This window comes from Schistocerca cancellata, chromosome 2 (assembly GCF_023864275.1).
Source record: "Schistocerca cancellata isolate TAMUIC-IGC-003103 chromosome 2, iqSchCanc2.1, whole genome shotgun sequence".
NCBI classification, from domain to species: Eukaryota; Metazoa; Arthropoda; class Insecta; order Orthoptera; family Acrididae; genus Schistocerca; species Schistocerca cancellata.
Window position 1 is genome coordinate 924,812,197 of NC_064627.1, and position 16,369 is coordinate 924,828,565.

At 38.0% G+C, this 16,369-nt stretch overlaps 1 protein-coding gene across 1 annotated transcript; it reads left to right on the top strand.

Annotated features, from left to right (window-relative positions):
- Positions 1-14,461: 14,461 nt before the first annotated feature.
- Positions 14,462-16,023, top strand: LOC126162868 (60S acidic ribosomal protein P1). The gene is made up of 4 exons (XM_049919646.1): positions 14,462-14,657; positions 14,732-14,885; positions 15,435-15,539; positions 15,943-16,023. The coding sequence occupies exons 1-4, from the start codon at positions 14,586-14,588 to the stop codon at positions 15,954-15,956; spliced, it is 345 nt and encodes a 114-aa protein (XP_049775603.1). The 5' UTR covers positions 14,462-14,585; the 3' UTR covers positions 15,957-16,023.
- The last annotated feature ends 346 nt before the right edge of the window (positions 16,024-16,369 follow it).

The window sequence follows — 16,369 nt, forward strand, 5'->3', positions numbered from 1 at the left end:
ACTGGCTCGTTTACTATTATAATTTCCTCAGCATTTGATGTTTGAATTGGTCACATGTCGTTATCCTTGTTTTCTTTTGTTGATGTTCGTCTTGTAAACTCTATTCAAGTTGCTATCCATTCTGTCCAGCAACTCTTACAGCTGCTTTCCCATCTCTCAAAGAATTAGTTGGATTCAGGTATCCCCAGGGTTTTAAAGTATTCTCTTTCACATATAATACACTTCCCAAGTTTCTCCTTGGTTTCCATCGTATATTGGTCAATGTAAAGATTGAGTAACAGGAGGGATAGGATTCAGCCTTGCCTCACTCTCTTCTCAGTTGCTGACTCACTTTCATGTCCTTCGACTGATTGCTACTTTCTATATTCAAAGAGAGTTTCCCAGTCAACATTGTCAAATGGTTTCTCAAAATGTAGAAATACTTTAAATGTAGGTCTGTCTTTCTTCAGTCTCTCTTCTTACAAGGGGAGCTCCCCGTCGTACCCCTCTCAGTTTTAGTCGTAAGATGGTCTAGTGGATCGCCCATCAAACACTGAACATAGATCAAGCATGAAAACAGGAAGAAGGTGTACCGAACTGTGAAAAAAGAAGCAAAATAGAAACAGTTATCAGTCCAATGTTAAAATATGCAGCATCGAGTGAACTTGAACAACCATGTTACCGTTGTTATATCGTCATGGAGCTGGACTGTGAAGGGGGAGATCCGTGTTCAAACCCCCCATGTCTCCACATGTGTTTTTTATCACAAAATTATGAAATGTACGTCTGGTCAATGAGGTATCTGTTCGCTGTATTCAAATTTGTGACTGTGTCGTGGTGTAGCATCCATCTGCAACTGCTAGGTGTGAGGTATGGACCCCCAGATGTACGTATTTCCTATTTCTTCTACACAAATACCACATGTTGTGAAGGTTGCGTTCCATTTTGGAAGTTTTGGCTCTTAAATTCGAATGTTGTAACATTGTCCACATCCGTTTATTTGCTGTTTTCATTTCTGTGAGAGGTCTATTCAGCATCTCGTCTGCTCTCTCTATTCATCACATTTAGTTTCGACAGTAATATATTCATACCACATAGCTCATATTCTATAACCGATGTACGGTACGACAATTGCCAAGACTACAGAAGGAGAACAAACATGCGAATGACCAGACAGTAAGTTCATAATTTAGTGAAACAAAAAAATAATGGACACGAGAGAGAATTGAACATTGATCTCCTGCTTCTAAGTCCAATAATGTTACCACAGAACTACAGTGCCATGGCTTTTCATGTTCACTCTGCATTGCATGTGAGCTTGGACCATTCACTGTTCCTATTTTGCTTCTTTCTTCACAGACCAGTACACCTTTTTCATGTTTTCATGCTTGATCCATGTTCAATTCTTGATGCGATATCCAATGGGTCATTTCACAACTAAATCTGAGGGTGGGGGGGGGGGTGATAGGGAGTTACCCTTGTTAGATAAGTCGTAAAGTCAGTTCGCATTGCATGTTCCTACATTTTTCTGGAGGCTGAACTAATCTTCTCTGAGGTGGACTTCTAGTTCTTTTCTGTTCTTATATTAATAATTCATGTCATTATTTTGTAACCATGACTAATGAAACTGTTACACCTGCCTTCTATGTGAAGTCTGAGGGTATTTTGCCCTTCATTTCTCTTGCATACCAAATGGAATAGATTTATGATGATATGTTCACACAAGGATCTTAACAATTCTGAGGAAGTGTCATCTACTCTAAGTGCCTTGTTCCTACTTACGTTCTTCAGTGATTTGTTAGATTATTCTCACAGTATCCTATCATCCATCCTATCTTCACCTACTTCTTCTCCCCTTTCTATAACACTAGTAGCCCACCCACTATTATGTAAAGAATCTAACTTAAAAGTGTAAGACAGTTTCAAATGTCCGATTACCTTACAAATGAATTATTGGTTTGGGATTGTTCACCTATAGACTAATGAAAAAGCTTAGAATAGGTTTGAAATTATGTTTAAAGTTTGCAGAAAGTCGCTTAGTGCTCCATTATCAAACACTGGATGAGTATTTTTGGACAATTTGTGTTCCATTTTAAGAAAAGGTAGTTTTCATCGCATCTCATTGTTTATGAAGTCATATATTCTGAACTGTGTGTTGTATAATGATATAATTTTTGATGTGTGTTCAGTGGCATAAGTGGATACCATCTGGTAAATGTGTTATGGATAGAGTTAGTAGTAAAGAAATAATAAGTTGAAACATCATTCTTGACGCACAAACTTTATTACATGAGCAGCAAAAATATAGGAAGCGATAAACTTTTTTCCTTTCCTTAATTAGTGATGAGTGTCAGTGAGAAAAAATTTCAAAAGCTTTCAAATGAAGTTTGAAGCTTTTTCGAAGTGTTAACACTGTGTAAATATAGTCTAGGTAGTTTACTCACTGCGAGTCATGCTGCCTTAAGTTTCTAACTTTAATACTTCTCTTACTGAGTTAACTTGTTAATGTAAGATTGTACCTCTTAACGAGTGGGCATTTAAAAGTTTTAAATTCGGTGAATGATTATATGGAAAATTGAAATTCAAATTTTGGGTACCTCTGGAAGCCGGTAGGCAGGCAGCATGCGGTTGGGGGTACCAGATGACTGTTTCAGCCATTTAGTAATATAAATCGTTCGTTTCCCTTGCATAGTCCTTCCATACAGGCTGTTTTACAGGTCCTATTAAAGGCTTCTATATTTTGCTGAGAGGACTTAGTAGATAAAGGTTTGATAATCCATGTCTGGGGAAGTACCATTGAATGTAAAATAGGTTTGAAGACTGAAACAGTTTCCAATCTGCCACTTCACACTATGCACACAGTGGAGACAATGAGCTTTGAGCTGTGTGATCTGCAGGGAATATGACATGGGCGATGTTTCAAGTACTTGTCATCCACTTCTCTTCGACATGACAAAGACTATCCTCTTCAACGTTGAGAATGTGGTGCATCCAAGGAATACCACAGTCAACCTCCTCATTGTGAATGTACCATTTTTTGCAGCTGTTATTGTAGTCGGACGAAAATAGTTTACAATGCCATAATTATAAAAGGGACTGATGACAGCACACTCTTCTCAGTTTGCATGCATTTGTGAAGTGAGAGATTTAAAAGTGATCCACTCTTCATACTTTTTTTTGTCCAAATGTTACATTGCTGGATATGGATCCCTTATCTAAACTTTATCTAATAAGTCTACTCTGCACCACTAGAAGCCTATAATAGGAACTGTGGTACACCCTACACTGTATATTTTTCCCTCATTTCAGCCTTCCTTTGTTTGCTTACCTGAGCTTGTCATTTTCATACAGATGCTTCTCTTTCCTCCTAAGTTTCTCTAAATTTATTGTTAGTGGTACCTATGTTTCCCATTGTCATGCATGCTTCTATCTTCCTCCATAATTTTGCACTTCATGTCAGTCTTGTGTCTTCCCATCTGCATGCTTTATTTGCTGCGTTTGTACATTTTCTCCTTTAGTCAGTTACATTCAATATCCCATGTATTAACCAAAGATTTCTACTGGGCTTGGCTTTTTGTTTACTTGATCCTCTGCTACTTTCAGTATTTCATCTCTTAATGATCCTGTTCATAACCAATACATTACGAGAGAAATCCATATCTGTCCTGCTCTTGGAAATGTTTTTCAGCTTAAAATTTTGTTACAAAATCTGTGTCTTACTATATATAATTTATGTGAAACCTCTCATTGTCTTTGTTGGATTCTTTACTTTAGCGTAGGGAATTGGCTGTAAAAATTGTTTAGGAACAAAATAAAACTTAAACTTTATTAACACATAAAACATTCTATATATAGGCTACGCACAAGACCATGTTGCCAATCAATAATCATAGAATGCCATTTCATAGAGGTCTAATGCAGTTGACACATTGTATCATACACATAACTATATGCACTAGAAAAACATTTTGTTCACATATCTCCAACAGTCTTAAGGTCTGTTTCGCATATATAACCTTCTTTCAGATTTTTAAACAAGCTTTAACAAATATTAAATCACCCTCTTTGCAGAATTCTACCAGCTCTCTCCTCCTTTCATTCTTTTGGGCTTCTCTATTTTATTCTAATATTTTTCCTTCTCTTCCTTTTACTGCTGTTGGATTCCAGTCCCCCATCAGAAATGAATTTGCTTCTCCCTTAATAATCTGAATGATTTATTTTAATTGTTTACAGATTATTCGAAACTCTTCATCAGCTATTAGGAATATCAACTGATAGCGCTGAGCTAGCTTCTTTCCTGCAGGGTTACAATAATGCATTGACTGTGCTGTTCATATTGCGTTACTTGCATTAATATTTTTTATCCATTGTTAGACCTACTCATGCATTACCCCCATTTGGTTTTTGTGTTGATAATCCTGTACTGACCTTACCAGAAATCCTGTCTTTTCACTTCACCAACGTCATTTCTTATCGTGAATAAGCTGTTGTTTCCAGATGAGCGTACAACAGATATTCCTGCATATCAATCAATAATGTGGCTGTTAAAAGCTGCATACTGAAACTCACCACTGTTGAGCATGACTTTTCACCACAAAACAACAAAATTTGTGAATACGACTGCCATTGCTATTTTATTTGTACCTTACTCCAATGGCTGCACCCCTAGTCACGTTCTTACACTAACAGTGCATGGTTCTGCGTACCCATCAAGAGACAGCAGCATAATTCAACACATCTCGTGATACAAGGCAAATTTCCATCCCAGATAATCCGTGATTGAAAGGCACTGCCAAAGCCTAGAATGAGATTCGTATCATTAGGTTTAAGAACATTTTGCCACATTATTAAGTATTTATGTATGTAGATGAATGCAGAGCTCATTTCTGTGTGATAATGCTAGTTATTCATCTGTACAAGAAAGCAGAATGAGAACATATTGAGCTAGTGTCAGTTGCTGAAGCTATTGGGTGGGGATGAGGAAATCACCAGTAGGTTAAATGGATTTTTGTTCTCTGACTGTCATGTAAACTGGCGTGATAGTGAATCAGTAGGGTGTTTCCACAGGCCTGTTGGCTGGCAAGTGGAGTGATGCGATATTCATATGCAAGTTTTCACTGGATGTGCAAATATAGCTTTAAGCCCTGTTTCTGCAGGGAACAAACTCGTACACTTATTTATTGTCCATAGACAAATACGATATTTCTTTTGGGTTGTGGGTATATGGTACAATTCATGTCACAACTTTCTGGGATCACTTACAAAAACCCAATATCTTTCAATTACCTACGACTAATGTACTGCAAATGAAGGCAGTCTTACCCTCTGAGGGAAATTTATTATCACTTATTAGCAAGATACTTCTTCAAAGCCACTTCAACGAAACTTCGCTTCAAACTTTGTATATACTTCAGAAGTTTGTACCCCATGTAATAGAGGGTGTTGTTTTCACCTTTTGAGCTATGTCTTTCCAGACGATAATCACCGTCTCTTATAGCGTTGTAAGTATGGACGTCTTTGTTTAGACTGTTGTGCTGCTTGTATCTTAAAATAATTTGTACAGTTTTAGAGATCCAAATTAATGGCAGTGTAAGTGATTTTTTACTTCTCAACGTCCCTTTGTTTCACTCATTACATCTAAGGTTGCTCAAAATCCTAATGACCGTTTTTTAATCTTTTTAAAGGACGAATACTCTATTTATATGCTTTGCTGCAGCATTTTCCCATACTTCAGTTCCGCACCATCACCTTCATAGGCCGCTAAATGTTTTCACATGTGTGGTCGGAATTTATACTAGCAAAGTTTTCAAGATGGTGTCTACTGAAGTTATTCTCGTAGTTGTAAACGTAGTTGTGTAGATTTCAGCTCAAGAACTTCTAGAAACGTTAATGAAGAGAATGAACCTCGCAAATACTGAATAAGGAAACAGGTGTCTTATACAAATCATAATGGGTGTCGAACATGCTAATAAAGGAGTCTTCGGCAGGGAATGAAGCGATATTCAAAAATACATTTGAATGAGTAAAACAAAGTTTGATTTAATTCTGATCTTGTTTCTTCCTGTATATAAAAGTTAGATATCAGTGTGCTTTCAGGTAACACTGAGGTATGCGCCTAGCAGAGTCGCTCATACTACCATATCACACATTTCTTGCATTCCTCAAATCACAGCTTCAAAGATTTCTATGAAATGCTGGCTGCTATTAACAGTATGGTACCATATAGGCGCATTTGAAACTAAGGCTCTTATCTGAACAGTTCTGTTTTGTTTTATTCTTTGTCAGAGTTCTGAGAAGTTAATATCTGTACTCAGGACTAGGGCAATAGCTTGTTATCATTATACTGAAATCAAAATACCTTTAAAATATTGACATACCTGCAGATGAATACATTGCACTGCGGTAAATGATACTGAGTTACTTCCATTCTATTCAGTGGTAAAAGGTTGCTGAAGGATGAAATGAAACTCTTATTACAAAGTATAAGAAAATTTTACTAAGTATTTAGTTACACTATGTGATCAAAAGTATCCAAACACCTGGCTGAAAATGACTTACAAGTTTGTGGCTCCCTCTATCGCTAATGCTGGAATTCAGTATGGTGTTGGCCCACCTGTAGCCTTGATGACAGCTTCCACTCTCGCAGGCATATGTTCAATTAGGTGCTGGAAGGTTTCTTGGGGAATGGCAACCCATTCTTCACATAGTGCTGCACTGAGGAGAGGTATCAATGTGGGTCCGTGAGACCTGGCACGAAGTCGGCGTTCCAAAACATCTCAAAGGTGTTCTATAGGATTCAGGTCAGGACTCTGTGCAGGGAAGTCCATTACAGGGGAGTTATTGTTGTGTAACCACTCCGCCACAGGCCATTTATTATGAACAGGTGCTCGATCGTGTTGAAAGATACAATCGCCATCCCCGAATTGCTCTTCAACAACTGGAAGCAAGAAGATGCTTAAAACAGCAATGTAGGCCTGTGCTGTGATTGTGTGAAGCAAACCAAAAAGTGGTGCAAGCCCCTCCATGAAAAACACCACCACACCGGAACACCACCGCCTCCGAATTTTACTGTTGGCACTACACACAGTGGCAGATGACGTTCACAGGGCATTCGCCATACCCAAACCCTGCCATCGGATCGCCACATTGTGTACTATGATTCGTCACTCCATACAACGTTTTTCCACTGTTTAATAGTCCAATGTTTATGCTCGTTACACCAAGTGAGGCGTCTTTTGGCACTTACCCTCGTGATGTGTGGCTTATGAGTAGCTGCTCGACCATGAAATCCAAGTTTTCTCACCTCCCACCTAACTGTCATAGTACTTGCAGTGGATCCTGATGCAGTCTGGAATTCCTGTGTGATGGTCTGGAAAGATGTCTGCCTATTACACATTACTACTCTCTTCAATTGTTAGTGGTCTCTGCCATTTATCACAAGAGGTCGGCCTGTACACTTTTGTGCTGTATGCATCTCTTTACGTTTCTGCTTCACTATCACAACGGAAACAGTCGACCTAGGGATGTTTAGCAGTGTGGAAATCTCGGGTGCAGACGTATGACACAAGTGACACCCAGTCACCTGACCACATTCGAAGTCTGTGAGTTCCGTGGAGTGCCCCATTCTGCTCTCTCACAATGTCTATTGACTAATGAGGTCGCTGATATGGAGTACCTGAGTACCTGGCAGTAGGAGGCAGCACAATGCACCTAATATGAAAAGCGTATATTTTGGGGGGTGTCTGGAAACTTTTGATCGCATAATGTATACAGTCGAAGACAACACTATTTTTTGACTATATGTGCAAACAAACAACTCAAGACCTGTGTCGAATTAATGAATGCCGAATGAGTGCAGATCCACTTACTGGCACTTGCTGAAACCCTTGAGGGACAGTAGACGACGTTGCACAAACCAGTAAGTTGAATGGCTTTTAAATTTTCTGTCATCGGCAAGGTGTTTTCACAGTTGGCTAGTTGGAAGGTGCAGTGGTAGGACGGTCCATATGAAAATTTTTTGTTGCCACTGGGAACCTGAGTTTACACATGGTGGTTTCATTCTGCTGTTCGAACAGAGACTGTAAGTTACTTGAAGAAATACAGAAGCCTGCTAGCTTGTTGCATTTCTCCAAGAACTTTAATCAACAGTCATGCTGCGTGGGGTAGTCATGTGGTCTGACGCGTCTTGCCATGGTCCACACGGCTCACCCCATTGAAGGTTCGAGTCCTCCCTCGGGCATGGGTGTGTGTGTCCTCCTTAGCGTAAGTTAGTTTACATTAGGTTAAATAATGTGTAAGCTTAGGAACCGATGACCTCAGCAGTCTGGTCCCATAAGACCTTACCACAAATTTCAAGATTTTTCCAACAGTCATGGAGTTTAACCACTATTAAAGACGATTCCAACAGATGGTGATGATGATGTTTGGTTTGTGGGGCGCGCAACTGCTGGTCATCAGCGCCTGTACCAGGTCCCAATCTTTACACTGCCCAGTTTTTGTACACAGTCCAGACTAACCACTGTCACGAATGATGATGATGATGAATTAATGAATACAACACAAACACCCAGCCGTAGGCAGAGAAACATCCCCAACCTGGCCGGGAATCGGACCTGGGACCCTGTGATCTAGAGGCAGCAACGCTAGCCACTAGATCAGATTAGATTAGATTAAATTAATACTAGTTCCATGGATCATGAATACGATATTTCGTAATGATGTGGAACGAGTCAAATTTTCCAATACATGACATAATTAAGTTAATTTAACAACATACTTAAGTTAATATAACAACTTTTTCATTTTTGTGTTTTTTATTTTTATTTTTTTATTTTTTTAATATTTTTTTGTTTTTTTTATTTATATCTAAAAATTCCTCTATGGATAGAAGGATTTGTCATTCAGAAATTCTTTTAATTTCTTCTTAAATACTTGTTGGTTATCTGTCAGACTTTTGATACTATTTGGTAAGTGACCAAAGACTTTAGTGCCAGTATAATTCACCCCTTTCTGTGCCAAAGTTAGATTTATTCTTGAATAGTGAAGATCATCCTTTCTCCTAGTATTGTAGTTATGCACACTGCTATTACTTTTGAATTGGGTTTGGTTGTTAATAACAAATTTCATAAGAGAGTATATATACTGAGAAGCTACTGTGAATATCCCTAGATCCTTAAATAAATGTCTGCAGGATGATCTTGGGTGGACTCCAGCTATTATTCTGATTACATGCTTTTGTGCAATAAATACTTTATTCCTCAGTGATGAATTACCCCAAAATATGATGCCATATGAAAGCAACGAGTGAAAATAGGCGTAGTAAGCTAATTTACTAAGATGTTTATCACCAAAATTTGCAGTGACCCTTATTGCATAAGTAGCTGAACTCAAACGTTTCAGCAGATCATCAATGTGTTTCTTCCAATTTAATCTCTCATCAATGGCCACACCTAAAAATTTGGAATATTCTACCTTAGCTATATGCTTCTGATTAAGGTCTATATTTATTAATGGCGTCATACCATTCACTGTACGGAACTGTATGTACTGTGTCTTATCAAAATTCAGTGAGAGTCCGTTTACAAGTAACCACTTAGTAATTTTCTGAAAAACAGTATTGACAATTTCATCAGTTAATTCTTGTTTGTCAGGTGTGATTACTATACTTGTATCATCAGCAAAGAGAACTAACTTTGCCTCTTCATGAATATAGAATGGCAAGTCATTAATATATATTAAGAACAACAAAGGACCCAAGACTGACCCTTGTGGAACCCCATTCTTGATAGTTCCCCAGTTTGAGGAATGTGCTGATCTTTGCATATTATGAGAACTACTTATTTCAACTTTCTGCACTCTTCCAGTGAAGTACGTTTTAAACCATTTGTGCACTGTCCCACTCATACCACAATACTTGAGCTTGTCTAGCAGAATTTCATGATTTACACGATCAAAAGCCTTTGAGAGCTCACAAAAAATCCCAATGGGTGGTGTTCGGTTATTCAGATCATTCAAAATTTGATTGGTGAAAGCATATATGGCATTTTCTGTTGAAAAACCTTTCTGGAAACCAAACTGACATTGTTACAGATATGTGAAGCTACTCTTGAATACATTACTTTCTCAAAAATTTTGGATAAAGCTGTTAGAAGGGAGATTGGACGGTAATTGTTGACATCAGATCTATCCCCCTTTTTTTGCAAAGGTATAACAATAGCATATTTCAGTCTATCAGGGAAAATGCCCTGTTCCAGAGAGCTATTACACAGGTGGCTGAGAATCTTACTTATCTGTTGAGAACAAGCTTTTAGTATTTTGCTGGAAATGCCATCAATTCCATGTGAGTTTTTGCTTTTAAGCAAGTTTATTATTTTCCTAATTTCAGAGGGAGAAGTGGGTGAGATTTCAATTGTATCAAATTGCATAGGTATGGCCTCTTCCATTAACAGCCTAGCGTCTTCTAATGAACACCTGGATCCTACTATATCCACAACATTTAGAAAATGATTATTAAAAATATTTTCAACTTCTGACTTTTTGTTCGTAAAGTTTTCATTCAATTTGATGGTAATACTGTCTTCCTGTGCTCTTGGTTGACCTGTTTCTCTTTTAATAATATTCCAAATTGTTTTAATTTTATTATCAGAGTTGCTGATTTCAGACATAATACACATACTTCTGGATTTTTTAATAACTTTTCTTAATATAACACAATAGTTTTTATAATGTTTGATTGTTTCTGGGTCACTACTCTTTCTTGCTGTCAGATACATCTCCCTTTTCCGGTTACAAGATATTTTTGTACTCTTAGTAAGCCATGGTTTGTTACAAGGTTTCTTACGAGTATATTTAACTATTTTCGTGTGGAAGCAGTTTTCAAATGCATTTACAAAAATGTCATGAAATAAATTATATTTTAAATTGGCATCAGGTTCACGGTACTCCTAATCCCAGTCTAACTGTTGTAGGCTTTCCCTGAAATTTGCAATTGTGAAATCGTTGACTGAACGTAATACTTTGGAGGACTGTTTAGTATTGCTGAATGAAGCTATGTCATATATTGTAACTAGCTGTGCATCATGATCAGAAAGACCATTCTCAACAGGCTGAGCATTTATGTGGTTAAACTTATCTTGTTCTATAAAGAAGTTATCTATCAGTGAGCTGCTATCCTTTACCACCCAAGTAGGAAAATCAATAACAGGTGTCAAATTGAAAGAACCGAGTAATACTTCAAGGTCATTTTTCCTATTACCCTCTTTCAGAGAATCTACATTGAAGTCCCCACAAATAATAATTTGCTTCCCCCTGTCTGACAGATAGCACAACAAGGAGTCCAAATTTTTCAGACATAGATGAAAATTTCCTGATGGGGACCTATATACAGTTACAATTATAAATGTGCCTTTATTTAATTTAAGCTCACAGGCACATCCTTCTATATGTTTCTCTACACAAAACTTTTTTGTTTCTATACTTTTTGCACAATGATAACTTTTGACAAATATGGCAACTCCTCCTTTCTCCATATTTTCTCTCATTACATGTGCAGAGAGCTTATATCCACTTACATTTACCTTATCTATATCAGTAAAAATGTGATGCTCAGACAGGCATAGTATATCTATTTCATCCTCAGCTTCTAAATCTTCTAAACAAACCCGAAGCTCATCTATTTTATTCTTTAAACTCCCAATATTTTGATGAAATATACTTACATTATTTTTAATTATACTTTTATGAGAACCTTTCCTTATTCTAACATTTGCAGTACTCTCCTGTCTGAGTTTCTCTTTGTGCTTAGGCCTAGTTGCTATACCAGTGGTCACATGGTGTTCAGAGAGGCAGATTATGTCAACTGGGTTGGGTGACTTTAATTCATCAATGCAATTACCTAGGACTGAGATACAACTTGGTGGAGATAAAATTTCTCGTGATTGGTGAAAATTTATAATTGACAGCTGTGATTGGTGATCCAGTGTGCTAGAATTATGCTGTTTAATTTATTTCCTAAACTGAAGATTTGTTTCAATCCTGACCTCTCGTAGAACTTGACATCTTTCTGTCTTACCTATCCTAAAAAAGGTGCTGCTCCAACACCTGTAACCATTGGTATTTTACCATTCATGGCAGTGCCTCCCCCCCTTAAATTTCCTGCTATTACCCCAGCCAGTTTCCCTTTCCCTTTCCTGTTGAAATGTAGGCCGTGCCTGGTATAGTCCCACCTACTGAGAGAATCAACAGGAACCACACCAATATGAGCCCCCGCACCCAACCCAAGCAGCCATTCCAACTCCAAATTAACTCTCCCAACAGAAGAGTTCAAATGAGGCCGGTCATGGCGTCTCAGGACAGATACAAATTCAACATTGGTGTGTCTCGATGCCGACGCAATCTTTACCAGGTCACACTCTATACTGTACCCAGGATCTCTGTCGATGCTGTTCCCTGGCCCTCCCACAATAACCACGGTGTCTTCCCTGGTAAATCCTTTACAGAGTGAACCTAAATCCTCTGTCACCTGATCCAGACTAGCACTTGGTTTGAAAAAATTTGTGACCTGGTATTCTGGTTCTAATTCCTCCTGCAGAAGTTGGCCTACACCTCTGGCATGAGAACTGCCTAACAACAAAACTTTCTTCCTTTTCGATGGCTTTCCTACATTCTTTTTCAATTTCCTATTGAAAGTTTGTTGTGTCTTGTCTACACCTACCTCTGCTTGAGGCTCATCAATTTGTAACTGCAGCAACAGGTCAAACTTATTTTTGACATTCACCACAAAACTGTCAGACTTAGTTCTAAGCCTGTTCCTTCTGCTACCTGTTGCCACTTGCCACCTCTCTTTGCCCTTCTCCCTCCTTAACCTGTCCAGATCTTCCCTAGCCTGATCTAGCTCAGCCTGAAGGTCAGCAATTTTCCTCTCCTGTTCCACTATCTTCCTATCTCTGCTGCAAATCCTACATAACCACTGATGAGCCTGAACTGCGGACTTCCAGTAGACGGTAACAGAACGGCAGGCGACGTCAACGTCAAATGGTCGTATGTTCACAATAGGCGGATCATCAACATGTCATTTCTCTTAACCCAATACTGAAAATGGTGTAATGAAATACCATATGTCATTATAGTGTCAGAATTAAGGACATTAAGATTATTAACAACGAAAGTGAACTTCATAGTGGATGTTCTTGATAAAGTTTGTGTGGTATACTTTTGAAAAGTGAAACAACAAGGAAAGTGTCACTCAATTAATTCAAGAAATCGACATGTATTTGCTATCAAAAATATGTACATACAAATACATCAGACAGTATTTGGAAGGCAATACGTTCCATTTATCTTATCCATTCTGTTTCCAAGTTTAAATAATGTGGAAACAACTACCCTTCATTTTTCTTCTTCAATAGAGCTGATTTATTCAGTGTTGAAGAAAGGTTACTTGATAAAATTTACTTATCAATTTATGTTTTTATTCAGGCACAGTTTAGGCTTCTTCTCTGTGCAGGTACTGTAAAACTTCTCTTTCGCTATCAAGTACCTGGCCTCCTTTTGTGGAAGAGCATTCAAGACCAATTCACACTGGCCATCGCGTCACATCACTTTCCGTCCCGTCAAAACATTCTGCAATGCATTTAAATGGCGACATCTGTCACGTCACAGCAGAGCACCGCCACAGTTTCTCAGGAAGAAAGTTTTAACGGTCATCTGTCCGTTACTGACCAAGTGACCCCCAAGCTCATTTCCTCCCTATATACAGTTATGCGCAGATATTCCTATCTCTTTTCATCGTGCTTTTCTTGGTTTATATAATCTGTTTTTTGTTCGTTATTTGATATAAATTGTTTAGTTTCGTTATTTCTTTTTTAAAATTTATAATAAATAAAGAAAGATTAACTGAAGCATTGAGGTAGCAGTCTAAATTGTATGATACAAGTGTACTAAATTACTCGCCCTCTACTGCATTTATAAAGTGGGGTCTTATAGATATTGGTGTCTTATTTCTTATTGTACAACGAAATGGATTGTAATGTGGGTGCAACTTGTAATGAAAAAAGTATTGTGGATAGAAACAAATTGATTAGTAGGTGGACTTTATTTTAAAGTTGTCATCCATTTGTAGTGTTTCATAAAGAAATGAACTGAAATCTTCAGACACTGAAAAAAGTTTGTTTAAATATATGTAGCGTGACGTGACGGGACGACCAGTGTGGATAGCACCATTTGAAATGCTTTGCAGAAGGTTTTGACGGGACGCGACGTGACGGAAAGTGGGAATTGGCCCCTAGCAGACGCGCCACCGTCCCCTCGTCGTCAACGTCAAAGTTTTCTTTCCAGTAAATGTTGACGCCCGTTTCCGCTCTGTCGACGTCATTTGACATTCCGTGCCTTCAAGTGTGAATCGACTTTTTGTGTTGATTGTTTGACCATCGATGAAATGAAGTACTTGCATTTTGTCTTCAGCGGAAATTCAACCTCTTTGAAATGAAGAAGTGGGAATTGTGACGAACGGGCTTCCTCTTGCACATGTGCTTGTTCTCGTAAGGAGCTAAGGCCTGTTTGGCGACTTGCACTTGAAATTAGGTAGCAAAGGAGATACTAAGGACATCATGTCTAACAAGTCTGAATTAGCGTGCATCTACTCTGCCTTGATTCTCGTTGACGACGAGGTCGCAGTAACTGTAAGTAATTTCTAACTGCATAACGTTGTTTGATTCTGAGTGACATTGGTTATAATATAAAATTTTTGTTTAAGGGCGAGAAAATCCAGACTATTCTGAAGGCAGCAGCAGTGGATGTTGATCCGTACTGGCCAGGATTGTTTGCAAAGGCACTGGAAGGAATTAATGTAAAAGATTTAATCACAAACGTGGGTGCTGGTGTTGGAGCTGGTCCCGCTGTTGGAGCAGGTGAGTGTTGCTTCTTGGTAGTTATTTTCTTTATTTATGTGTAGTAGTAGTAGTATTTGTTTGTAACGTAGTTACTTGTCAACATTAGGCAAGTCCACGACATGCTCAGATGCGAATTACGCGAATTGTGTTGGTATATGCAATTGAGTACTTAACAGTAAGACGTTAGGGCCTCACTAATAGTATTTCTTCTCATTAGCACAATTTTGCACTCTCCAGGGGGAAATGAATTTATGCCGAAGTTACGAACATTATATTAAATCTGGGTTTGGCAATAACAGTTACAAACGCTCGACGGGATATATAAGCTAATAAGACATGGGCTGTGTATTAGTTGTATTTGTATTATTATACCTAACGTAGTTAATGGATTTTTTCATCAAAGATGAAATACAGGGCAGTGCTAGCCTGTTCATTGAAGTTTTGAGAGTTGTTGGACAATTTGCGTAGTGTGCTTTCCAGCAGTAGTCAAAACGTTATTTCTAAGTTTCTTATGGTGGTTTTGAAACGTTATTAAAACAATTTACTATGAAACTTGGCTTTTTACAGCCCCAGCTGCTGCCGGTGCTGCTCCAGAGGCTGCGCCAGCTGAAAAGAAGGAAGAGGCCAAAAAGAAAGAAGAATCAGAGGAATCTGATGATGACATGGGTTTTGGTGAGTTTCTTCATAAATTGAATATGGCCCTGTACAGCTTTGTAGGTTATGATAATCAGAATGTGTTGTTGGTTGGGCATTATGTACTTACAAAGAATGTTTAATGACTGCAAGTTTCTGCAGCTATCTCACAACCTTAAAGTTCATGTTGATAGTCATTGGAAAATGCTACTTTCAGTTGTTGGCAAAGTACGAGCAATTATAATGTAGTGAAAATGTGTATCTTAATTTGTGATTGAGTGATAATAAGTTTAAATCTGGAAATATACATTTAGATTTGAGATGATTAACTGTATTAGCTTCTGATACAAGTGAAGATAAAAATTCTATGATGCATTTGCAGTACAGTTACTAATTTTCAGTGGCAGATTTCAAAATCCTAATTCTGAATCTTTTGTTTCAGGTCTCTTCGATTAAATTGTTTCATTCCACATGGAGTTGTACAGTTTTATTGTACATTAATTGAATAAAGTTTTCTAATCAATTTTGTACTATCTTTCATTGTAAGCTTTCCTGAAATACGTTTTTGAGATGACTGTAGCACAGACAAACAAAAACAAAAAACCGAAGTGGTATTTAAATGAGTGTTTTGTAGTATCCTGAGCTTGTTGCAGGGGGGATATTATGAGTACTTGTGAGATTGTGGAGAAAAGTAGATTGGATTTTTAGAGGAATGGTTCTATTAAAGTGCTCGCCAGTCACTTCTGCATTTACTGGGATGAATATCATTGGAACACATTCCAAGTGAAACTTGGAGTGTGAAGAAGTGTAGTGTTGGTGTCGGTGAATTTTTCAGCCCATAATTATGGTTTCAATGAAGATTTGAAATA